General features: G+C 42.1%; 1 protein-coding gene and 1 long non-coding RNA gene across 4 annotated transcripts in view; one reads left to right on the forward strand and one right to left on the reverse strand.

Moving 5' to 3' along the window:
• The window catches only part of HMGA2 (high mobility group AT-hook 2), a 140,153-nt gene extending 124,651 nt beyond the window's left edge, over nt 1-15,502 (reverse strand). For 2 of the 3 annotated variants that reach the window (XM_084877618.1, XM_084877617.1), the window contains exons 1-3: nt 14,556-15,502; nt 11,767-11,853; nt 1,228-1,278 (exon numbers count right to left, since the gene is read on the reverse strand). In XM_084877618.1, coding sequence (XP_084733744.1) covers nt 1,228-1,278; nt 11,767-11,853; nt 14,556-14,666 — 249 coding nt within the window. In that variant the 5' untranslated portion in view covers nt 14,667-15,502. The remainder of the gene's footprint in view (nt 1-1,227; nt 1,279-11,766; nt 11,854-14,555) is intronic. The other variant, XM_084877619.1, reaches the window with a different exon arrangement.
• On the forward strand, nt 12,825-21,757 carry LOC311619362. Its single transcript, XR_014794486.1, has 3 exons — nt 12,825-13,071; nt 19,718-19,772; nt 21,571-21,757. It is a non-coding gene; the product is annotated as an uncharacterized lncRNA (long non-coding RNA).
• The last annotated feature ends 5,075 nt before the right edge of the window (nt 21,758-26,832 follow it).

Raw genomic sequence — 26,832 nt, forward strand, 5'->3', positions numbered from 1 at the left:
GAAAGAAAAGGCAGCCTTACGAGGTGGTGAGTTCCCTAACATTCAAGGTAATCAAACATAGATGATCACCGCCCGGTGGGTGGGTTTGGAGAGAATTCACTTATTGACCAGAAATTTGAATGAAATGCTCTTACTTTAAGGTTATGCTGTAACACTGAGATGTGTTTAATCTAAAGATCAACCCCATTTCCTTGTTCTAAGAAATCTAATCCCAACACATGTTGAGCAGAGGGGGAAAAAAATACAAGATGAATAAGATAAATGAAAAGCAATACCCAGGTATAAATAGAACGTGATGCAGAACTTCAGAGGTAGAAATGGCAAACTAACAGGAAAACAGAATCCAGCACAGCAGCAAAGGAATGTTTTGAAGCACAAACCAAGGGAGAGAAAAAAGGAAAGACAAATATTCCCATCAGTGGCAATACCATGTATAGAGGATGTCTCTTTCTTTCTTGGCAAATGGTTTGATTCATTTCTAAGACTTTTCTCTTCTGTCTGTGGGAAAGACAGACCAGAAGAACATGGTAGTGTAGCAGCAAAGGGGAGGAGGTTCAAGTGGCAAAATGAGCGAAGCTCTTTAGTGATCACTGAGTGTCTAGCCTCAAATAGACGTGTGTGCCTATAGGGTCAAGTGATAGGCATGGAAGCCACTGTGGATAATAAACGTCGGGACTTAAGAAAGACCAAGGTAAGCAAGAAACACTGGAAATTAAAACTTGGTTTTCTAAAACAATGGCCAATATGGAAAAAAAAAACAGCACTCACAAACCACCTAGAAAATGAGATGTGTCTAGAGCAAAGCCACAAAGGAAACAAAAAAGAAAGAAAACGTTAAAAAGTTATCTCAGGCACATTTCATCTCAACTTTATCACCGTTTGTAATCAACTTCTGAGGTTTCATAATACCCTTTAACCTTAGTTACGCAACCCACTGAACAAGTCATCTCATTGTTACCGGGCTTGAAGGAAGAGGGGAGACTCTTTTTGTGTTGATAAGAGATAGGAAAAGGAGTCACTCCCAGGGGGGGGAAAGTGTTCTGAATCAGCTCCTGGAGCCTACTGGTAAGGAGTGGTGATAATCTTTCGCTCGCCTTAACCCTTTCAAGACTCATGGCACCTGGAGTTAGACATGCATGACACTGAAAAAGTAAAAGTAACTTTCATTTGAATAAGCAGAAACTTTTCATTAGAAGACAAAAGTAGAAATTGTTTCTTATTACTCACCCATTTCCTAGGTCGGCCTCGTGGCCGTTTTTCTCCAGTGGCTTCTGCTTTCTGCAAAATGAAAAAGGAAGTCAAATGGTTGCCTACCTGACACCATGCACCAGGACTCACAAGGCACACGTTTGAGGTGTGCTTGCCCTGACTTGCAGAGGCGATATTAAGAACTGTTTCAACCATCTCTTTCTTTTTTTAGGTTCATCTTCTCCCTTCTTGATTCTTCTTCTTCTTTTTTTTTTTCATTGTATGATGTCAACAGATACAACCCTCACCACAAAAAACTAACCTAAAGTGATTTTCTTTTGTTTCCATCCATAATAAAGAATGATTCCCATATATCCACAATTACGTCAAGTATTTTAGAAAGTTAATGTTTCTTAAGCGATGATTTCCTTTCCATGTCACTAAAGTCACAAAAGTTAATATTAGTGTATTGCTTTATAATTTACAAGGCACTTCTACATTGCTAGTCAAAAACAAGTCTAAACATATATAAGACGTAGGATTCTGATTTTTTTAAAAACATTTGCTTATTTCTACAGTTAATTTCCTATTCCTTACCAAAAAACAATCACCTGTCAATAAGTTCACTTACAGCAGAGGGAAAAATAGCTGGGAGAAAGCATCTGTATTTGTCCTTGAATTGGAAGCTATGGATATTAAAATAATAATAAATGTGTACATTAACTCTTCACTCAACACAAAGATGGCATGAATATATTTTCTATTTTGAGTTTGTTTTATTGCTTTACTTCATATATTTTTTTCTGGTATCATGGTTATTTTTTCCCTTTGACTCAAAATTTAAAATTTTCTATCAAGTATTTTCCCCTGCATTAATCACCCTGTTCCAATCCCCAAATACACCAACACACACACATCACACATTACATACACCTTCTATAAAAACAGGATAAAGAACAGTTAGTTCATACTCTTTTGTGTATGAGAATCATCCCAAGGCTATCTGAACACAAAAATGTAGGTAAGCTGAGCCAGAATAACTTGTTTTGCATTTTACTTTTGTTACCTGGGGTAGCAGCCAGTAGGCACTTAATACAATGATACTAAAATTACCTGATATAACTGTCTACACTGCCAAATGAGAATCTCCTCTTTCTCGCTTCAATCTGCCTGGTAAAAATAGGTTGAGTCAGATGATAGATAGATAGATAGATAGATAGATAGATAGATACAGAATAAGTCACAGGATTTCTCACTAAATAACTCCCTGACCTGGCATTAGTATCCAACAGGTCCCATGCATTTAACTCAAACTCTGTATAATTATAATGTTAGTTCACACTGACTTGGCATTTAAAATACCCCAGGCAAAGGGCTAAATCACTCACTTATTATTTTAATCCTTACAAGAGCCTTGCAAGGTAAGTATTACTTTTTTCTCTTATTTTGCAGATGAGCAACTAAATTTTAGATAGGGGTGGTAAACAACTCAAGGACACACACAAAGCTGGTAATTGGCAGATCTGGGGTTTGAACCCAGTTCCGTTGGGCTCTAAGGACTTGGCTCCTACCTCCCAACAGGGCTGCAACCTTCCCACAGGCATTTGCTACCACGAGGAGATATTTTAATTAACTAAAGTCCTCACAGATTCAGCTAATTTCCCAGAACAGAAGGAAACCAGGTGGAGCCTTTTTCTATACCCCTGGGACTGAGTGCTCTGAATCGCCGTCTCCTACTTTCTAATCGCTTCACAGAGGCATCGCTTATTGTCAGGGGTTAGTGGTGGTGTCTTAACTTCAATCATAAGGGCATGAACTGGATAAGTGAGAGCCTGGAGTGCCCAGTGAGCCACACCCTCTTTCTGGGAGTTCTCTCAGAGAGAGAGAGCAGTATCTTAACAGAAACACAGACACCTCTTTGGAAAGGTTAGACCCAAGCCCCTGCTCTGACATTTAGCGTTAGGGCTTTGGGCAGGTCCCTGAAAAACCCCCATGTGGTTTCCTATGTGAACTGGAGATAATGCCTCCTGTGAGGAGTGCCGCGCCGCCCTAAATGCCCGCCCTAAATGAGGTGCTCGAGAAATGTTCCTTCCCTCCTAAGGAGATGGAACTCTTGAAGGGAAAGTTTTCCTTCAGGTTGGTCCAATCTCACAGGAGGTTCGGTCAATGCAAATATTCCATTACACCCACCTGCCACCTTTAGAATGAAGCTTTTAAGAAACCCTTTGGCTAGGACATAGTGAGTTACACAAGCACAAAAATTGCCTAATACAGAAGCAGTGTCTGATTTGGTATTTGGGAGCAGAACTTACCCGGTGGTAAAGTACACCAACATGGAAGATAGAAACCCTTCCTAATGGGCTTGGTGATGAGAGGTGGAGTTGAGGGGAGGGGGCTTTTGACCTTCAAGGCTAGCTGCACCCCAGGCTTTCCCAGCTCAGCTGTGACGTGTCAGGGGCCATGGTGGGGTCCGGATGCATCTAACTAAACTCTGTGGAAGAGAGGGCTGTTTCCTAAAAGGGTTTCACTGCACTTCAAAAGCCAGAGGAAGCCAATCTCTCAGAAAGAAAGCCCTGCAAACCAGAGGACTTTAAAAGGAGCATCTCACAAAAGGCCTATTCAAGAAAAAAATTCTGCACCATTTTCCAAAGGGCCAAAATATCACACTGTCACCTGGACTTGTAAAAAAGCAGACTGGCTGCGTGTCTTCAGGCCAGTGTTACATGTAAACCGAAACCCTCTTCTGAGACTCCATCTAGAAGAAACACATTAGCTGTGCTGTGCGGCCTCGATCTGGGAGGTTTTCATTGTTCCTTACAACCCACATTATTTAATCATTCCGATCAAACCTCACAGACGCTGCAAAACAGGTTAGGGTTTTCTTTTATAAACCAGCATCGATCCGGGGCTTTTACATAGTGCAAAGCACAGGCTTTAGCTTCCCCTGTCCCCCTTCCCGCCCTGTGTTTAATGCTCTCCGGGATATTATTTTTCCATAGAAGACAAACAAAACATTCTGGGATCTTGTTTTGTTTTTAATATGTCAATATGTGTATATCGTGGAGGGGTCTATTTGGTTTTCCTCTGCCAGAGTGGAATTGGGTTCTATGCTGCAAACACATATAATTTGACACACAAAAACTCATGCTAAATGTTTCCTGCTTATCTGGGAGAGAAAGCAGAAATTCTACATTTGTGAGAACTGAAATTTCAGACCATGACTGGCATTGTTATACTATTTGCAACTATCATATCCTATCTTGTTAAAAGTGTTACTGCTTGTCCTCATTCATACTGATTTGTTCAAAAAGTTTAGCTTCAGACTTGAATCTTTAATTTTATAATATACTCAGAAGCAAGTTCATAAGAGCTGGGAGAAATGCTAAATTGGAAATGTAATTCCTTCTTTCCCTAAGGAGTTCTGATACTCCAAGCTTCTAAGTGCACTCTGTACTTAAAAAATAATGAAGGAAATTCATCTAGCAAGTATAACTCTTGAATTTGAATGAGTGCTTTGCCTGGTGCACAAGACGTGCTTACTATGTATTTACTGAAGAAGGAAGGAATGAAAGAAACACTGCTGTTTATGCCACGTGTGCATCTTGTTTCCCTCTTGCTGTCAGAATTCTACAGCTTGGTAGGACTTGTGGGTAAGACTTTAAAAAAGCATTTCATCTTTAACAAGTTAAGAAAATTTCTGGGTGTCTAATGACCTCCAAAAGCATAGCCCTTGGGTTTATCTGGGGGACAGAGTTCTGTGGCACACATCTGCAACCCCTTTATAAGTTTGTAAAGAGCTGCCATCCAAAGGTTTCTCAAAACCTAACTTTCAACGTGCATTTCCGGTTACTGAAGATAACAGTCTCCTAGCAAATATCTTATAAAATATTTGACAAGTTGCATGTAATACAGGAAGGATCACAAGCTTTAGGAGGAGATTTGGATTCAAATCCAGGCACTGCCATTTGCTCGAGTTGAACATTAGATGTGTCAGTTTCTCATTTGTGAAATAAAGACCAAATGCCTACATCAGAGGATGAAAGGAGCTAACATAGCATATTGTAAAATGAGTGACAACGTTTAGAAGGTATGCAAATGTAATCTATTCTGCCCTCCACATTTTAAACTGTTACCTTAAGAAAGTACCTCGCAGTTTTGTATGTTCCCATAGTGGTTTCCTGAGCATCATCTTCCCCTGGCTTCACAAATGGGAGGTGAAGCCACCTGCCTACATGTGTAAGTATGACTGAGACCCAATCTGATTTCAAGGCAATCGGGGGTCTGTTACTTTGGGAGATGTTCCCATATGAAGTAAAACAGCCATGGGTGAATTAAAAAAAATAAAGACCTTCTAGGGTGAGAAACAAGTGAGTAGTTAAAAGTACAACATTTCCAAGTTTCCTATAAAGACATGGACAGGAGCTGGAATTGGGAACTTCTGGATCAAATTTAGATAGCTATTAATTTTTTGCTAATCTAAATGCTCTCATCATAGTTTATATGTATTGTGATAATGCATGAAAGCCATAACTCTCCCTTCCTTAATCAATAAGTGCATCTGAACAACAACAAAAAAGAGCTTGAAAAATATTTAGGCATAGTAGCACCTTGTTTGGTTTTAATGTATTTGTATGCATGTATATAGGTATAGCTAGATGATTGAAAGATCAATGATAGATAGATGATAGACAATAGATAGATGATAGATAGATAGATAGATAGATAGAAGATATATAGAAAAGTTTAGACTAAGACCTGCAGACTGAAGAGCATATGGAACCAACTATATGAAGTTTAGAAAGACACATTTGTTTTTTTTCAGTGGTTCCTTTACAAATATAAACAGTGTAAATCAACATGCAGTGGCATTAAAATCACCTGGACTGATTGGTCAGACTAAGCACTGAGTAACTTTTATTTTACATTTTTTATAACCCAGTCCTATGGGTTTCCAAAATTTAACTGCCAACCATTTTTTGTCTTAAAAAGATATTGCAAGTTTGCAATCACTCCATGTTTTCCAATAGACATTGTCAGTACATTCTATCCTCCACTGGAGTTTGTGCTCATTTTAACCAAGGAAGCCCCAATAGTCAACTCTCATATCATTATTTACACACCCCTATCTTCACCTATGCAAACCCAAAATTAAACCAAGGCCAAAATGACCAGAAAAAATATCTTCGAAGTTTAAGATTCTCTTCTTTATACTGTCCCTCCACCTCCTTTGTAATCAGAAAAATCAGCATCAATGATGCAAGAGTTTATAGGGGTTACCTTCTGAGCAAACTGCCCCTTGCTTTATCCTGGAAAAAAAGAAAATGACTGCACTACTCCTCGATAAATGAATTAGAAGGTGTCATTCAAAACTGTGCAGTATACTCAAGCAATATCAAATACAACAACAGCCTAAAATATAAGTTCTCATTCACCTTCTCCTGTTGGCAGAACAAGAATTCATAACTAAAAAATTCAGAGTCTAAAATAGTGAAATTCATTTGTTCCACTATTGTGCCAAGCTATGTGGTCCCAAGGTGACTTTCTGGAAACTGCAGAAAGTCAACTAACAAGACAAGATAGGTTTGAATGACTTAACTGACATACTACTAAAATGCTCTCTAGCATCCATCTATTTTCAAAGAAGAACTGAAATGCAACCGAATACCAATCTGGTATGTTGTACCTCCTTAGCAAAATGATCTACTGAGACTTGGGAGGTAAACACAAGCCACGGTTGTCTGTAGGTCAGTCAAAGTAATGAGGAGCTATTGATGAAAAAAAAAAAAAAAAGTTGAGAAGAGCGATAGCTTGCAGAGAATGGGAATTATGACTCCCCTGAAATAACACTACTTCATGAAATAATTCAGATGTACTTGACTCTCCATATTTGGATCATACTCTATGATGACTCAAAGGCATTGCCAGACAAAATTTACTGATGCAGTAAGGCTTGGTCCTCCCTGGAAAAGTGAAATGAAAAACATGAGTCAATTGTTTAGGCAGGTCAGCCTAAAGTATCATCACAATGGAGACAATAACTGGGCTTTTCATAATTCTACCTGCCTGGGTTCATTTGCATATCAGGGTCAGTGGGAATTACCTCCCCACTAAAACACAAAGGAATCAAACAAAATCATACTAGTAACATAGAAGCCATCGGCTGGAATTCTATGATAAGTTCCCAAAACATCTTTTCTCCAACTTACTTCTAATGACGCCTTTGGTTACTCTCTCTAATTGAGCCTACTGTATTGGGGGGAGGGGGGGCATCTTGTCCTCACTTAGCATTATGTTCTGATATTTATCTAAAATGACAAGTAAAACTCACAATCTCTCATCCTCGTGTAAATATCTATGATGAGCATTAGTAAGCATTTATCAAAACTAAAGCACACTTCTGGGAATGTGATTAGAAGGAGCACAAATCTGCTTTTATAGTACCCAATTAATATCAGGTAAATAGAAGATATATTAAATCTTAATCTGAACATTTTATTTGAATCATACATACATCCTTTACCCATATATTTTCATTCCTCGCTTTGCTCTCTAGGTCTGGTCAAAATGCAACTCAAGAAAATCTATGACATTATGAAGGGGGCTACCTCACACATGAGATCTTTTTTGTATGCAATTTCCTTCTATTAAAATTTAATTCAATCTGGATGCAGAGAAAAAAGAACTCTCGTGCACTGCTGGTGGGAATGCAGACTAGTACAGCCACTGTGGAGAACAGTATGGAGTTTCCTCAAAAAACTAAAAATGGAACTCCCATTTGGCCCAGTGATCCCTCTTCTAGGAATAAATCCCAAGAAATCAGAAACACCAATCAGAAAGGATCTATGCACCCCCATGTTCATAGCACAATTCACCATAGCTAAGATTTGGAAACAGCCTAAGTGGCCATCAGCAGATGAGGGGATTAAAAAACTGTGGTACATCTACACAATGGAATACTATGCTGCTATAAAAAGGAATTCCTACCATTTGCAACAGCATTGATGGACCTGGAGAGCATTATGCTAAGCAAAATAAGTCAATCAAAGAAAGATAAATACCACATGATCTCACTTATTTGTGGAATAATGAACAACATAAACTGATGAACAAAAAACAAATCCAGAGACAGAGAAGCATCAATCAGACCGTCAAACCTTAGAGGGAAGGTAGGGGAGGGTGGGAGTAAGTGGGAGAGATCAACCAAAGGGTTTGTATGCATGCATATAAGCCTAACCGATGGACAAAGATACCAGGGGGGTGAGGTCATGAGTGTGACGGGGGGAGTTGGAGGAGGAAGTGGTGGTAAGGACACATATGTAATACCTTAATCAATAAAGAAAAAAATGTAATTCAATCTAAAAATTTCCCCCCTACAAATACATAAATGAGAATTGGCTTGAGACTTGATGAATTTGATCTATAATCTTAAACACTAGAGAATTAATGACAACCCCTCTAGTATTCTCTCATGATTAAAGAGCCACAACAAAAACCCTAAACCAAACATTAGGAGAGGATATCTTTCTTTTCCCCAAACGTGGGTAATGTGAAAATAGAAAATATTTCCGTCCAGCACAAATGAGAGGAAAATAAAACAAAACAAAAAGAAATTCAGAGGCAACTGGTTACAGGTATATCTCAAACTAAAACATAAATAAAGGGTAAAACACACACACACACACACACACACACACACACACACGAATCAAGTATTCAGGAAAACATTAGCTCCCAGTTTCTTTTAAGATAACAATACGAAACTGGTTCAGGGACAAATTTTGAGAACTCAGATTGGAATTCTAAGGACTAGAATTGCTTCATAATGGTCATCTATGGGAATTTGTCATAATGGAATAGAAGCAAATGTAAGAATTATCTTACAAAAATTCCAAGCATAACACATAGTATTTTTAGAAATGTTTGTTTTATATTAACCAGATCAACTTTATATTGACTATGGCCTGCAATTAAAGTGATAGCTAATTTAGTAGTCAAGCACTTGGTCTTGCCAGGCTCTGCATGCATTGTCAAGTTTCACACTGCTAATTTTCCCAGGAGCAGTTTTGTTTTCAAATGCCCCAAGGCCAATTACTGAGCCCAAACATAAACTTTGTAAGTAAAGGAACTCCAAGCAGCAAGAAAGTTTAAGCACACATCATGGGATTCTAATGCTCACTCTAGCTTCTCTAGTTTTAGAATCTATTCTCCTATATACTTACCAGTTTTTGTTACACTGTTTTCATTTTGATGAGTCACAGTGTTCAGGAGAATAACCAATTTATTAATCATAGAAGATTGCTCATATCTACTCTGGTCAGTCTAGCAGGATATGTTTATCTTACACGTTATGAACAATATAACTATTTCTTAAAAAAAGAGTCCCTTTCAAAATACTTACAAACTTGTGTTTTGTGAGAATACAATATGTTTGATAATTATGTTTATATAGGGTAGCAGCAAACTTGATAAATACTGACTTCAAAGTGAAAATACCTTAAGTTTACACATGCCATGAACAATTCATCAATGTCATTCACTGTTTTGCAAAGTATTATCTTCTCCAAATGAAGCATAATTAATAAAACTGAAGAAATATAACAGTCGTGTTATTGGCAAATATATTTATTCACTTTTATTAGAAGGGGGACTTTAACCATTGTGTGAAATAATTTTGTCTGGAAGAATAAGAGATTTCAAGGAAGCATTTCTTTGGGGAAAAAGAAAGTCCACTTTTGTTTTGGCAGTTGTAATATGTATGCATACAGAACTAACAGAGAGATGAGTGGTCTAATTAGTGTCATTGTAAATGCCCATCATAAAAGTAATTTTAAAAAAAACCTTCCTTACTTTGGAAGAGATCAACTTTTTTGTTATTTGGTTTTAGGTGGTAAATTAGGCATAAGTCTCAGCTCTCCTTGTCAATGAAGATTTTGTTAGTCAATGTTAAACTGTTAAAAATGAATGGTGATAGAAGCATCTCTTTACATTGGAAAACATGTAACACAATGAAATCCGAAAGGTAATTCCTTTTCCTTCTTTTGTATTATATTTTAAATAATTTAAGATGAGATTAACAGGCTTCTTTCTGGGAGATGTTATAACGATGCATCTTTTAGAGCAAGTACATCATAGTCTAAATGTACATTAGCTATCTACCACGCTATCCCTTTGCCATCTCATTTAAGTGAAATCAAGTTAGGTAAATCCCACACTATGCTACATAAAAAAAACCAAAAAACCCCCCCAAAAAAACCACCTGTTAAATGAGCCTTATTTTAGTTAACTTAATAAATCAATAAAATTGTGACTGAAGGTATTTAGGTCAGGAATATAAGATTATGTATTGTCACTTTTAAATGAGTAGGTAGTTTAGAGCTACTTGAAAGTTTATTATTTAAATGTGAGTCACCCATCTTCATTCTGAGGTGTTAGATTTAAATATATTAGAAACCTGCTTCTTCAACTCTGTTTAAGACTATTAAAATAAAACAGACAAAAACATCATAGCTATACCCTAAATAACTTTATATGTATCACTGGTTGCTATGACAGTTTACAACATGAAAACCATCACATATATTATGATAAGTGCCCATAATCAGAGAAAAACCACATAAAACATTAATCCCCAAAAGATGACCTTTCTAACAAATACTGTTCATGGTGTACTCAAATGTACTCCTGAATTTTGAATCTTTGTTTTTAACTAGTATACAAACCTACAGATAAAATACAGAAATTTTTTTTTCAGATTTATTTATAAGGCTAAAACATGTAAATTGTATAGTCACCCTCTATATATTAATTGATACTGAGATTCTTTCTCTTTTCTAGCTCAAATAAAAGCAACATAAGTTATTTTACACTACAATTCAATGTTTATAAAGGATAACACTGGAAATTATACTTGACTGGATTCTATCCTGCCCCAAAAAAATACAGTGAGTCAAAGATTTGTTTAAAAAATTTGTCATTGTTCCATTGCGTGCATTTCTATATCACCTGATGGAAAGGCTTTTTGAGAGATTATAATATATTGCAAGCTTATTGTAAGCAAGCAATATACTTTATCATCAAATTTAAAGCTGTAAAAATCCTATTTTTTCCAGTATTTGATAATTGGATTTACTTCTAATTACCATCTATTTGATAAAATGCTTAATTTTAATAGTGGAATTTGGTTTTACAGTAGTCTTTTAAATAAGCACCAAGTAAATTAATCTTTATTACTTTTCAAGAAAATTACAAAATCTATCGTGTTGAGTTGTATTTAACTATCTCATAAATGGCCCAAACCTTAAATGTGTCATTCGCCACTCCCTCCACCTCCCCACCCTCCCAACCCCATTTTAAGTTTCATCTTATTTGGTGGTTGTTTAAACACAACACGGAAGCCTCTTCATGAAGTTTTTATGCTAAGCACTCGCTTGGAAATCTTATTCCTTTCCAGGGTTGGAAATGCGTCTTGGGCTGACCAGTGAAGACCAATCCTTGAGTGTGGATGTAGGATGGGAAAATTGCAGGGAGGTTCCTGTGGGAGTTGGGAAAGCTGGGAGGACCTGACTTGAGAAATCTCACCTTTTGAGCGGCTTTGGAGGGACTCTTGTTTTTGCTGCCTTTGGGTCTTCCCCTGGGTCTCTTAGGAGAGGGCTCGCCAGTTGGCTCCTAATTGTGGAGAAAAAAAAAATAAAATAAAATAAAAATAAAAATGTTGTTGTGGCAAGGAGGTCTGCAAGAAATTGACCCTGACTTCATAGTTACATTTTCTGCATGTGCTGCTCCACTGAACTATTGGAACACATTCAGTTCAAGCTTAAATAGTAGTGATGACTCAGAGTTCTCAGAGAGGGGCAATGAGGACCCTTTTACATCCAAAGGTTCAAAGAGGAAACGTATTTTACATATGAAAACTAGATTCCATTTCAAGCCTACCAAGGTAACAAAGGATGACAAGTTTGCATGTTCTAGAAGGAAAGGCATACATTAAGGTGAAAAGGTTGCATGGTTATGCATCTGGCAGTTCATCCATAAGCATTTTACACAAATACTACTGGCCATAAGCATTTTACACAGATACTATGATGTTAGCTTCCTTTTTCTGTTAGAATTTTTAGCATTGTACTAAAATTTCTAACAGAAAAAGGAAGCTAACATCATAAATATTTCAACAATCTTCCATACTGAAAGATGGTTTTTAATCATCTCTACATATCTGCATTGTAGTCAACACATTGAGTGAAATATTGGAGCAATTATCCAAGTTCTTCAACTCAAAACAACTCCATTCCCCTTAAAATTTCCAAATAATTATGTTAAATCTGTTGTGGGAGGTTTTGCTTGAATTATCTAGATAATTGCTTCAATTCTCCACTTCCTTTTAGAGATTCAGGCATGGTCTCTAGTCAAAAATTAAATATCTTTTGATAAAAATGAAGAAACTCCCCAAAACTTTCTTTTGAGAAAACCGCTATGGGGGTGAACTGGAGAAAAATAAGGGAGTGGGGAGTAGTAAGGAGGAATGGAAGTGTCTGGGAAGGAGAAATTGAAACTATCAATAGGTTTTAGCAAAAACTTTAAATGGCTTCTATGCCAAGTTAGTAAATACTCAAGTGGTTAAGAGAATGTGATGATTAATATTCCAGTTCCTAAATATTTACCCAGTGAATCATCAAATTACACTTCATTCAGATTCGATGATTAAACGAGACTAATTAACTTAAAACTCCTCGTGAAAGTCTTCAATGAAAATTCGCGTCCTACTGAGAGAATCTGGGGAAGGTTACTGAAAGCTTCCGTGGGACCACTAGCGCCAGTGGGCACATCCGGAGCACACACATCGGAGGCACATTTCCCTTTCTTTGTGAACTCTGCCTTAACTCAAAGGTAAAAACCTCCCATCACCTCCAGACCACACAGCAATTTCTTTTCCATTATTTTTTTGGAGGCGGGAGGCAAGGAGAAGAGCTCGAGAGAGCTGGGTGGCGGGTGGGAAACCAGGGTGGGGGGGACCGGCAGGGACTAGCTGGGAGGTGGAAAACGGGGTCCGAGAGCCTTACGAGGTGTCGCCTGGGGCAGAGCGGGAAAACCCGGGGGCCTCTAGATGGGCTTGTTTCCTTTGATGATTTAAAAAAGGTACAGCCTTCTCCATTTTCCTCAAAAAAACGCGCCGGCCAGCCAACATTGTTCGCTCTCCCCACCGCGCTCTCTCGGGCGGCTTTGGGACTCCGGGATAATTTTCTATAACCAGCCTCTGTGCCATGAAGGAAGCTCTTTGAGTCTAAGGGATGAAGAAGTTTTAAAAGCCCGCGGAAGCGAAGTTTAAATGTTCTCCATGGGCATGTCCCGCTCCGGAGCCCTGCCCGCCAAGGCTTGGAAATTGCAGCATACAAAACCCCCCGCCCTGGGCGCTGCTGCGCGCAAGCCTTGCAAGCGCCGGCTGCACGCTTAATTGGTTGCATCCGCAGACAAAACCCTCCACTCCGCGGGGTCCCGGGCGCCCCTCGATCTTCCCCTCCCAACCCCCCAGCCAATGGCCCTGGAGTCACTAACACATTGAATGTCTGAAACGCTGAGGAGGCGAGGGATCCAGAGGCAAAAAAGGGAGCCTGGGCGCTTGGCGAGGAAGTGACCCTAGAGCTGCAGGGCACTCTCCCTCGGACATTCACTTTCCTTCGCGCCCCGGGCAAAACGGGCGCATCCCGTCCCCGGCGGACCCAGCCCCTCCGGGTGCCCCTTCCCCGGGACCCCTCGGCGGCGCCGCCGCGTTCAAAGAGCGCAGAGGGGACCGGGCTGCCGGCGAGTTCTTTGTCGGGAGCGCGCGGGTCTCCGGCCACCAGGCACTCGGGGAAGGCGCCAAGGGGGCGGCTGCGGAGTCCCAGCCCCGGGCCCGCTAGCCGCCCGGGATGGCGGGAGACAGAGCCCTGAACGGCCACCCAGGACTTGAGCCCCATCCAGAGCATCCTAGCCCCTCGCCCTTCCTTCCCCCGGGGCCATTGCAACGCGGTTAAGGAAAGCGCCCGCGAGCCCCGGAGGGTCGGACCCCGGCCGGCCGCTTCCAGGGACCTGGAACCACCTCGACCCTCCGGACCGTGCACAATAGCGAAAGTCCGAGGACCCGCTCCCCCCTTCCCCCCCACCGCACCTCCCGCCTGCATCCCGCCGCCCGGCCCGGCTCCCCACCTCCCCGCCCGGAGGTGCTCAGCCGCGCACGGGACTCTGCAGCCCTCCCCCGGCCGGCTGGCGGGCAGCGCGTGGCACAGCGGGGCGACCGGAGCGACCGGGACGCCCGGGACTCCCGCATTGGAGCGGCTGCACATCGCTGGGGCCCCCGCGGAGGGCGCGGGGCTCCCACCCCCCGGGGTACTGACTTGCTGCTGCTTCCTGGGTCGGCCGCGTCCTCGCTTCTGGGGCGCGGGGGCGGCAGGTTGTCCCTGGGCTGAAGTGGACGGCTGCCCGGCGCCTTCCCCGCGTGCGCTCATCCTGCCTCCGCCGCCGCCGCCGCTGCTGCCGCCGCTGCCCCCGGCCGGCCCGGCACCTTCGGGGAGAGGAGCCGCTGGGGCTGGAGAAGGAGGCGGAGGGAGCGAGAGCCGGCGCGCTGCGAGGGCTGCTGCTTAAGCGGCCGCCGCTGCCACCATCCACACCGGACGTCCAGCGGCTGCCAAGAGAGAGGAGAGGGAGGAGGAGGAGAGAAGGAGGCGCTGCCGGCGGCGGCGGCGGTTGGGTGCCGGAGGTGGAGGTGGATGGAGGTGGAGGTGGAGGTGGTGTTGGTGGAGGTGTTGGTGGCGGTGGTGGTGGAGGTGGCGGTGGAGGTGGCGAGAGGAGGAGGAGGAGGAAAGCGAGGGAGAAGAAAAAGAGGGTTTGGAGTTGGGAAGGCACCCCTTTCGGTTTGGGGATCAGGAGTTGCGATCCCCGGGAGCGCTTCGCCAGCAGCTCGGAGAGGGAAGAGACTTGTAGTGAATGGGGGTGTCCCTTGAAATGTTAGGAGGGGGGAAAAATTCCTCCTCCTCCTCTTCTCCCCCCTACTCCGCGGAGTTCGCAGAGCAAGAAAGAGAGAGAGAGAGAGAGAGAGAGAGAGAGAATACAAGTAGCGCCCCAGGCAGTCGGGAAGCCGAGGAGGACGGGGAGCGTCTGCCGGGACGGGAGCGGGTCGGGCGCGGAGCGCGGAGGAGGGTGGGGAGCGGGGGCACCGCGCCTCCTCGGGGGCCTGAGCGGCGGCGGCACCGGGAGCTGGAGGGGGACGGCTGCTCGCTCCTGCGTCCTGCACCGAGTGCGCTCTGCCCGGGCTGGGAGTTTTCTGAGTTCCTGCCCCGGGATTCGAGCGGGATGTGTGTGTGTGTGTGTGTGTGTGTGTGTGTGTGTGTGTGTGTACGCGTGCGCGCGCGCCTGGGGAGGGGGCGGCGGGCCGGGGTGGGGGCAGTGCCCACCTCTAATCGTGGGCGGATGGGGAGGAGGGGGCTGCGCGGGAGGAGCGGTGCGGGGAGGAGGGGGGCCGGGCGGACCGCCGAGCCGAGGCGCCTGGCCGCGGGCCAGAGGCAGCGTTCTCCATACAATTGCCTCGGCGGCGGCGGCGGCGCCCGGGTGCCACCCGGAGCCCCGCTCACGTGCTCCCGCCCGGCGGCGAGGTGAAAGGGACAGGCCGGCGGTCCCGAGCTGGATCGCCGCGGGCCGCGCCCCTCCCGCCGCCCGGAGTCGCCCCTGGGCGGCTGTCCTAGGAAAGGCGCGGGAATGGGACTGCCCGGGAGCCTTTCAGGGGCTTGGCCTTTACCTGCGCCTCCACCATGCGGAGCCAGCACTCTGCGGGAAGAGTTTAGCTGCGCGCGCCGCGGAGCTCTGGGTCCCCGTGAGTGAGAAGGACTGAAGGGGAGTAGGAGCTGGCCCCTGGCAGCCCGGCTCTGCTTGGGAATGCCCTCGTCACAGATCACAGGACCGTACACACACAGATATGCACGCGGATACCTGCGTGCACGGAGATACATGTGGGCACATGCGTGCAATAAGCACACACGTAAACATGTACGAACTTGCATGCCCACGTGCACGCGGATGTATATCCGCGCATTAGCGGATACATGCACATATGCAAACAATGTGCACACACACGCGCGCCGAGCGCGCCAGTCTCTTCATTGAAAATTTTTTCTCCCGGAAAGAAGAGAGGCAACAGGAAGTCTCCCCCCCACCCCAGCTGGCGCTAAACCCAACGCTAGCAGGGTGGAGGGGTTACCCCGAGAGAGGACCTCCTACGCTGCCTAACATCACAGTTGTGCCAACTGCCCAACCCTCTCTTCATTTTACCTCGATTTAACCTTCTCTTTAGGAACTCCCTTTCTGCTAAGTCCTCATTTTATAGCTTAGGATGTTTCAGAGTTACGTGAACACCATAATGACCACAGTCCAGCTTACAAAGGTGGAGTACATCTTAAAATGTGCCTCTTTTCATCCTTGAATAACAAAACACACACAAAAAAATAGGTTTAGATTTTCACACATCAAACCTAAAATTATTTTGGACTAATTCCAAAATAAAAAAAACTTGCACCCCCTCCCCCAATTTTTTTTTTTTTTTTTTTTTTTTTTTTTTTAGTACAGGCCACCTTGAAATAAAAACGCCTACTTTATAGCCCTAGCAGGGAGTTAGGCACCGCCAGGTTCCGCCAGCCGGCGGAGGAGGTGCGTGTACACGTCTGCTTCGGTGAGGCAGCGCTGATTGGTCCGCGTTGCCATTTTAAATTCATTTCCAGCTGCCCTCTGCAGAGCTGGGACACTTCGCTGCACGTGGAGTGCCCTGCAGAAACCCAGGGTTTCTCCTGGGTCTGGGAACGCTTAGCCGTGATAGGGAGGGAGAGCCCCCATCCCTCCTGATGGAGCCCAGCAGCTGACTGGGGAGGGAGGGTCTTCACAGGAATCAAAGGTTTTCTTTCTGCCAGGGCTTGGCTGAAAGATGGTATCTTCATCAAAGGGTTTGAAATTTTGAGTTCTAACCATTGCAGTGACATTGCCTAACTGCCAAGTTTGCACGCGCTTTTTTTTTTTTTTTTTTTTTTTTTTTTTTTTTTTTCCATTGGATCGCGTTCGCATTGGGGGGTGCACGTTTTACATACACAGGGTAATTGGGCTTCTGGTATGTTTTTGTTTGCTTCCTTTTTTGCTGGGACTGTAGACACCATTCCGAGAGCACTGTAAGAGTGATCATTGAAGATTTCAGCCAGCAACTTTTATACTGGGTACATTATAGCCTTAGTTTGTTTTTTTCTTTGTTTGTTTGTTTGTTTTTAAAAAAAAATATTCACAAGGCCTGCAAGGAGGGGATTCCAAGATGCTTGTGTTTATTTATTTACTGTTTTTTTTTTTTTTTTAATCCTTGACTAAGAAAAGCACAGAAGAATTGGAGTTGGGAGACTGTCTAGCCACTTGTTTTCAGGCCCCTGTCACTTAGCTATCAGACTGTTTGACCCCTTTTGAATTTGTCACAAGTATTGGGGGGAAACCCCTGGTCAGTTTGGCTCAGTGAATAGAGCATTGGCCTGGGGACTGAAGGGTCCCAGGTTCGATTCCAGTCAAGGGCATGTTCCTTGGTTGCAAGCATGTCCCCAGTAGGGGGTGTGAAAGAGGCAGCTGGTCAATGTTTCTCTCTATCCCTCTCCCTTCCTCACTGTAAAAAAAAAAAAAAATCAATAAAAAATATATTTTTAAAAAGAAAAGAGGGAGAAATATTGTATCCAGTTTTGTCTAAATAGTTTTCTATTTAACTTTTTCAGGTTTCTGTGTATTTTCTCTAAGGAAGATTTTTGAAACTTTAAAAATGCTTTTATATATCTTAAGTTAAATGGTTATATTTTCATTTAAAGAATAGATTTTTTTTTTACATTTGAGTTTTTGTTTTGCTTTTCCAGTTTAAGTTGCTCAGTTGTTCACTTCCACTTCTTTATCTCAACATATTTCAGGCTAAAGTCTTATTTCTAATTTGAAAAATTTCCAGGTGGTTTTAGTCCACATAAAACTATATTTTTTCTTCTTCTGCACTTACTATCAAACTGAACAGTTCGCACCTTGGTTGAGTATGTTAAAGATTTCTTATTATCTGCAATACATGATTTAGTGTTTAGATCGGCTCTCCTCATTAGTGGGTGGTAAAATGAGCTCAGTAGACTCATAACATCATTTAGAAAAAATAAATTGAATGCAATAGGTAATGTCATATGTAAAAGTTCTGTTTTACATATGTGTGTAAAAGTTGTATTCAGATGCTAGTTTTTATCTTTTTACAGTTTGGAAAGTGGGATGAATCTTAGAGTACAGTGTATCTTAGCACTGTGTTATCACTAACTAGACAGTCTCTTTTCCATTTTAGTGGTATATGTAATACTGATGTATTTTATAACCAACAGCACCATAGATCCGAGAATATGTGTACTGTATGTCAAGTCTATTTCTTAGTGTGAGTTGTAGTGTGACATGAGTCAAGGACGCTGAATTAGACAGCTGCCAGACCTGGGTTCCTCATGACTTCACTAAACCAGCTCTGCAGCCTTTGGTCAATCATCTATCCTCTCTGTATTTCCAGGCCCCCATCTCTAAAATGCGAGATCAGTATAATCCGAAGGTTCTTCAGTTCTAATAGCCTTTAAGACATGTCTATACTACCTTGTTCTCTATTCTCTATATATATTGTCTATATACAAATTGCACGGAAGTTCCATGGAACTGGGTAGTATTTCTAATACCTCTTCTTTGTACTAGTTATGTGTTGGTAGTGTTCCATTCATAATAGACTTTTCGTCCTTACTATTGTAATTGATTGCTATGACAAAGTTACTCTTACTAAGATACCATTTTACAAATGTTCCACAGGGTGAGAAAAGCATTATATATGTTAAAATATCCTCAAAATTATTTGGACTAAGGAAGATGTATCTGTGATGAAGTGGTTGAAGTTCTCAAACTACACTTTATTACATTATATTTATACATAAATTAAAGAATAATTTGAGAATTCCCTCCGATTAAAATTGATTGAATTAATTTTGGATCAATGTGTTTTTTATGTAATTAAACAGATTTATTATAACCAGAGTTTTGAAAGTGAATTTATAGAGGCCATAGAAAAACTATAATTAACATTTATGGAACAATGCATAGCACATATAAAAATACACGTGTGAATGTATAATATATAAAAACTCAGTATAGTATAAGGTAAATGCATATTTCTGAAAAATATTTCCAGTGTTTTAACAGGAACTCACTTGTACTGCTCAAGCTTACAGTTTTAAAGATTGTGTCTTTTAAATGTGATTAGTATTTAATGAGCTGTATGAAAGATCATCTGTAAGAGTTTTCCTACAGTATCACTAAGAAAGAATATATGCTGTCAAGTTAACATTTTGGTGGTTGGTAATGAGAGAGTGTTGTGAACAGGCTTTCTTGTCCCACAGACAGAAGATCACCAAACAAAAAGAATTTGTCCACTCACTTATTCAACAGAGATATTGAGTTGGTTTTGCAGTAATCTCACCTATTTTTCTCTCAGGACTCAGGAATGTAATTCATTCAGAACTGGAAAGAATCTCTTCTGAAACAGTGAGGTAATCATTTAAAATCTATTTACCTTTTATGTTAAACCTTTAATCTACTCTTACAAATATTTATTCTCCTCTATCCAATCCATACTTCATTCAGCAAATATTTATTGAGTACCCACAATGTGCTAGAATTCACAGAACATTCTTCTGGATGAAAGTCATGGAAGCAGAACCGAAGTGGAATGATTTCATTTCTGTCTTCATCTGTGGACATTATACTGTCAGCCTTAAACAACCTTAGTCTAGATATACTATTAAGCAGCTTTGAAGAGCTGGATGAACATGGGCTTTTAAATCAGATTTGGGGATAGGAGGGGGGGTAGGAAGAATGATAAAATGGCCCCTAAGATTTCCTGCCCTGCTGGTGTACCAAATGTGCATAATTCCTGGAACTATATCATATAATTAGGGGGAGGGGGGGGGGCATGTCCCTCAGCCCAGCCTGCACCCTCTTCAATCTGGGACCCCTTGAGGGATGTCTGACTGCCCATTTAGGCCAGATCCCAGTAGGATTGGGCCTCAACGGGCAGTCGGACATCCCTCTCACAATCCAGGACTGCTGGCTCCCAACTGCTTGCCTGCCTGCCTGCCAGCCTGATCACCCCCTAACCACTCCCCTGTCAGCCTTGATTGGTACCTAATTGCTCCCCTGCTAGACTGTTTGCCCCTAACTGCTCTCCCCTGCAGACCTGGTCACCCTTAACTGCCCTCCCCTACAGGCTTGATCGCCCACAACTTCCCTCCCTTGCAGGTCTGATCCCTCCCAACTGCCCTCCCCTGCTGGCCTGATCCCTCCCAACTGCCCTCCCTTGCAGACCTGGTCCCTCCCAACTGCCTTCCCCTGCTAGCCATCTTGTGGTGGCCATCCTGTGTGTAGGACAAAAGCCTGGTGCATGGATGGGGGCTGGCTGGTTAGCCCTGAAGAGCATCCCGGATCAGGGTGGGGGGTTCCCTTAGGGTGTGGGGCAGCCTGGGCTAGGGGCCTGTGGTGGTTTGCAGGCCGGCCACACCCCCTGTCAACCCAAGTGGAGGCCCTGGTATATGGGATTTATTTATCTTCTATAATTGAAACTTTGTAGCCTTCAGCAGAGCCAAACCTCCTTTTCGCTCTGTGGCTGCAGCTATTTTTGTTGGGATTTATTTATCTTTTATAATTGAAATTTTGTAGCCTTAAGCGGAGGCCAAGGCAGGCCAGGGCTGTGGAAACTTGGCTTCCTCCATCACCGGGGCAACTCAAGCCTTTCCAGCTCCATGGCTGCTGCCATTTTTGTGGGGATTTATTTATCTTCTATAATTGAAACTTTGTAGCCTTAAGTGGAGGCCAAGGCAGGCCAGGGCAGGCAGAAAGCTTGGCTTCCTCCATTGCCGGGGAAACATAAGCATCCTGCTCTCTCTGTGGCTGTAGCCATCTTGGTTAGGTTAATTTACATACTCACTCCTGATTGGTTGATGGGCGTAGCTTGTGGGTTTAGCAGAGGTACAGTAAATTTGCATATTGCTCTTTTATTAGATAGGATTGATTTTACTCCTGTTGTTAGACTATGTTTCAGTTGACCTTAAGATAAGAAAACTACACAGGTGAGCTTGACCTAATCATAGGTGTACTTTTAAAGCAAAGAGTTTTCTGTAGCTGGTTTTAGGGAAAAGTTAAAGATTTGGAGCTCAAGAGAATTTGATTCATTATTATTGGTGTGAAGATAAAAAGGAGTCATGGCAAAAGATGTGGGCCGGCTATAGGAGCTGAGGGAAGCCCCAGGCAACAGCCATCAAGGAAACAGAGACCTCCTTTTTGGAACCACAGGAACTGAATTCTACTGACAAAAATAAGCTTGAAAGTGGAATTTTCCCCAGAGCCTCTAGAAGTACACTCAGCTGGGGCAACACCTTGATTTTGGCCTCATGATACCCCCAGCTGAGGACCCAGCCAAACCTATGAGCTAATAAATGAATATTTTAATCACAAACCTATGAGCTAATAAATGAATATTTTAATCGTATTTCAGTCATTAAGTTTGTGGTAATTTTGTTATACACTAATAGAAAGCTGATATAAGAGGGATCTGGTCAATAAAGTTCCCCTCCTTTCTGCATCTGATGGACTACTTCCAAAAACAAATTACGCATGTACTTTTTCTGGAGAAGTCCCAAGTGCTTGCACCACACCTACCTACCAAGCCACTCACTGTGTCTCTTTGGGCTTGTAGTAAAGCAATGACCAGCATGAAAACACGTCACCTTGCATTACTTTCCAGCCTTTCCCTTTCCTTCTCTCCCTTCCTCTTCTCGATCTATAATCTATTTATCTATTTATCTGTCTATCTATCTGTCTATCTATCTATCACCTATTTATCTGTCAGCTATGATCTGTCTCTATCTATCTCAATACCTTAGAATTCCTTAAGCCACCATGCTGGAAACACACATAGAGAGAAGTCACACATTCAGGTAATTCCGGGTTCCCCAAATCCCTACCTCTAAACCACCTCAAGCTGATGTGAAATGGATCAGAGTGGAGAGACTCTTGCTAAGCGCTGCCCTAATTACAGATTTATGGGTAAAATCAGTCTCTCTCTCTTTCTCTCTCTCCTTTTACCTCAGCCAAATTAATAAATGGGTAATTTGCTTTGCTAGAAACCATTCTTACCTGGGATTCACTCTAAATCCTCATTCTCTTTCCACCTCAAATAATCACTAAGTTCTTCCACTTCTGCCTTCTAACTATTTCTTGAATCTATCTGCTCTCCACCTCCACTGTCACTACGTTAGAGCTATCTCAATTTCTCATTTAGATAACTCCAATGTCTTTCTCCCTAATTTCCTAGCCTTCAGTCTTACATTTAAAAAATCCATTCTCTACAATGATTCTAGAATATGTCTTTTTAAAATAAGTTATCTTTATTATTCTTATTTTCTTACCAAAATGTAATATAAAATGCATTGTAACATGTCCAAAATGGCTTTGATATTTCTCTCTCTCTCTTCCTCTCTCTCTCAGTCTCTCTCTCTCCCTCTCTTTTCCCCTACCTCTCTTTTTGTCTCTCTCTCTTCCTCCCTCTTTCTAAGCATGTTTTCTAAGCAAATGTCTCATGAATATTTTTTCAGGTCAATGAATATTCTAGTGTTCCATTGTTTCCTATGGTATATATCTAGAAAGCTGATAGATAGATAGGTAGATAGATAGATAGATGATAAAGATATAGATATATAGACATAGACATAGACATAGGCTAGACATAGACATAGACATAGACATAGATTAGAACACCTGGAATTAAGTAAGCATTTGATAAAAATTTTTATGACATCCTTGTGAAAAGATGAAGAAATATAGCTTGGATGTTATGCATTCCATTCTGCTGACATTAACTTCAAAGGTGGTCTCTTCTATCAGCATCTTGGCATAATTTTCTAATTTTCAGATATCCTAAAGGTAGAAGGGATAGCTCACTCTATTGATGCAAATTAAGATTCAAAAAGATCTTAAGCTATACTGCAATTTAAAAAGATGAGTGTGAGGTATGCAATTATTTCATAAGGGGGGGGGGGGGGAGGATCAGCCATACCAGAATAAGGTGGAAAAGGGACTTAAAAATAATTCCTAATATTACACATAAGATTAAGAAGCAGATACAAATATCAAGTCATTGTGTTGTACACTTGAAACTAATACAATGTTATATGTCAACATGCCTAAACCGGTTTGGCTCAATGGATAGAGCAGTGTTTCCCAAACTTCTCTCATGATGAGAATCACCTGGTGGAGTTGTTAAAACACAGATTCCTGAATCCCAACTAAGAAGTGCTAAACTAGAATTTTTGAGAACATATAGGTAAAATTGCATACCTAACTTAGTGCTCTGTAACATCTGTCTTAGAGCACTAGTTAAGTATACAATTGCATACCTAACTTAGTGCTCTCTGTAACATCTGTCTTAGAGCACTAGTTAAGTATACAATTGCATACCTAACTTAGTGCTCTGTAACATCTGTCTTAGAGCACTAGTTAAGTATACAATTTTACCTATATGTTCCCAAAAATTCTAGTTTAGCACTTCTTAGTTGGGATTCAGGAATCTGTGTTTTAACAACTCCACCAGGTGATTCTCATCATGAGAGAAGTTTGGGAAACACTGGGATAGAGCGTCGGCTTGGGGACTGAAAGGTCCCGGATTCAATTCCGGTCAAGGGCATGTACCTTGGTTGCGGGCATATCCCCAGTAGGGGGTGTGCAAGAGGCAGCTGATCGATGACTCTCTCATTGATGTTTCTAACTCTCTATCTCTCTCCCTTCCTCTCTGTAAAAAAAAAAAAAAAAAAAAAAAAATCAAAATATATTTTAAAAAAATCAACAACGTTATATGTCAACAATGCCTCATTTTCTTTTAAATTTAGCTAAAGAAAAAAATATATATATCTAAGAAGTGATATTGCTAGGTTTACACCTAGTATTCATTCTGCCCTTCTAATTTAGGAAAAGAACACCTACAGTGTTGAGTATGGCAATATGCCCAACCATAAAACTGCATCTCCCAGCCTCCCTTTAATGAAATATAAGCAAGACTTTGAAAAGTACTTCTGGGAAAGTACTACCTCTACTCCATTATATTTGCTTTGCTTCTTTGTCAAAAATCAGCTGACTATATTTGTGTGGGTCTGTTTCTGTGCTCTTTGTTCTGTTCCATTGAGCTATCTATTCTTTTGTGAATATCACACGGTTTTGATTACTGTAGCTTTTTATAAGTCTTAAAGTTGCTTAATGTCAGTTCTCTGACTTTGTACTCTTCATTTAATTTTGAGTTGGTTATTCTGGGTCTTTTGCTTCTCCATGTAAACATTAGAGCAAGAGTGTTAATATCCACAAAATAAATTGATGTGATTTTTAAAATATTATGTAAAATCTATAGACCAAGTTAGAAACACTAGCATCTTGACTATATTGAGTCTTCCTAATTCATGAATATGAAATACCTCTTGATTTACTTACTTCTTTGATATCTTTCATCAGAGTTTTATAGTTTTCTTCATATAGATCTTGTACATATTTTGTTAGATTTATATCTAAGTATTTCATTTTTGGGTGTACTAATATAAATAGTAAAGAGTTTTAATTCAAATTCCACTTCTTCATTGATGGTATATAGGAAAGTGATTAACTTTTATATATTAACCTTGAATCTGCTATCTTGCTGTAATCACTTATTAGTTCCAGGAGTGTTTTGGTCAGTTATTTTGGATTTTCTACATAGATAATCATGTCATGTGTAAAGACAGGTTTTGTTTCTTCCCAATATGTATACTTCTTATTTCCTTTTCTTGTCTTATCACAGAACAATTACAGTTCAGGTTTCCTTACCCCAGGGTTGATTCTGCAGTGGTTTCAGCTCTGCAATGTTGTGATTCTTTGTACTCACCTGTCTCTCTAATTTTTGAGGCAGCTGTTTGTGCTGTGGTTTCCTTCTCTTTTGCATCCCAGAATAATTCTTTTTTAAGTTTTTCCTTAGAATAGAGTGGCAACGTATAAGCTCCTTATGTGACAGACTAGATATTTGCAGTATCTGTAATGGGCTTTTAAATACCCCAAAATAAAGGTAATAATATCACTCCATTGTGCCCTTGTCAATATACATCAGGAAAATTATCTTCAATTCTAGGCATCATGTTTTAAGAGAGATTTTGATAAATAACATGTGACCAAAGTGGGTATTCCAAACATGTCTTATGAAGACCATTTGACACAAATGGAGATTTTAGCCTAAAGAGAGATTTGTGGCAATATGATCACCATCAGAGTACTGCCATTTCGAGGAAGTGCATTTTGATATATTCTTTATTGATTCAAGTAAGAGAATGATGGGTAGCCAGATTGTAGCCAAATATAAGATAGAACATTACAAAGTTAGGATGGTTTAAAAACATGTTATATAATAAAGAGGTGATATGCAAATTGACCGTCACTCCAACACACAAGATGGCTGCCACAATGTGGTCAAAGATGGCCGCTCCCATATGGACACAAGATGGCCACCACAAGATATCCAGCATGGGAGAGCAGTTGTGGGCAATCAGGCCAGCAGGGAAGGGCAGTTAGGAGGGACAAGGCCTGCTAGGGAGGGCAGTTGGAGGTGATCAGGCCTACAGGGGAGGACAGTTATGGGTGACTGGGCCAGCAGAGGAGGGCAGTTGGGGGAAACACAGGACTGCAGGGGAGGGCAATTGAGGGGGACCCAGGCCTGCAGGGGAAGGCAATTGGGAGGGACCAAACCTGCAGGAGAGGGCAGTTGGGGGCAAACAGGCCTGCAGGGGAGGGCAAGTTGGGGGTGACCAGACAAGCAGGAGAGGGTAGTTATTGGAGAACAAGCTGGCAATGGGGGGCAGTTAGAGCTAACCAGGCCAGTAGGGGAGGGCAATTGGGGGTGACCAGGCCTGCAGGGGAGGATAGTTAGGGGTGACCAGACTGTCAAGGGAGGGCAATTAAGGGGGGGAGGAGGAGGAGAGACCCAGGCCTGCAGGGGAGGGCTGTTGGGGGTGACCAGGCCAGCACGGGAGAGCAGTTAGGGGTGACCAGGCCAGCAGAGGAGGGAAGTTGGGGGCAAACAGACTGGCAGAGAAGCAGTTAGGCATTGATCAGGCTGGCAGGGGAGTGGTTAGGGGGTGATCAGGCTGGCAAGCAGAAGCAGTAAGGGGCAATCAGGCAGGCAGGCAGGTGAATGATTGGGAGCCAGCTGTCCTGGATTGTGAGAGGGATGTCTGACTGCCTGTTTAGGTGTCATCAGGCCTAAATGTGCAGTTGGACATCCTTCAAGGGGTCCCATTTTGGAGAGAGTGCAGGCTGGGCTGAGGAACACACCCTCACCATGCATGAATTTCGTGCACTGGGCCTCTAGCCATATAATAAAAGGCAAAGAGGCATCACGACCAAAACAACCAAACAACTGGTCACCGTGAGGGGACCCCTGCAATGATCGGGGACATGGCCAGCCTTCAAAGCACTGGCACCCCAAGCCCAGCATCAATAGGAATTGCTGCAAATTTACTTCTCAATGGAAGAACCTTTCATTCCCAA

Source organism: Pipistrellus hanaki (assembly GCF_964339955.1).
Source record: "Pipistrellus hanaki genome assembly, chromosome: 3".
NCBI lineage: Eukaryota > Metazoa > Chordata > Mammalia > Chiroptera > Vespertilionidae > Pipistrellus > Pipistrellus hanaki.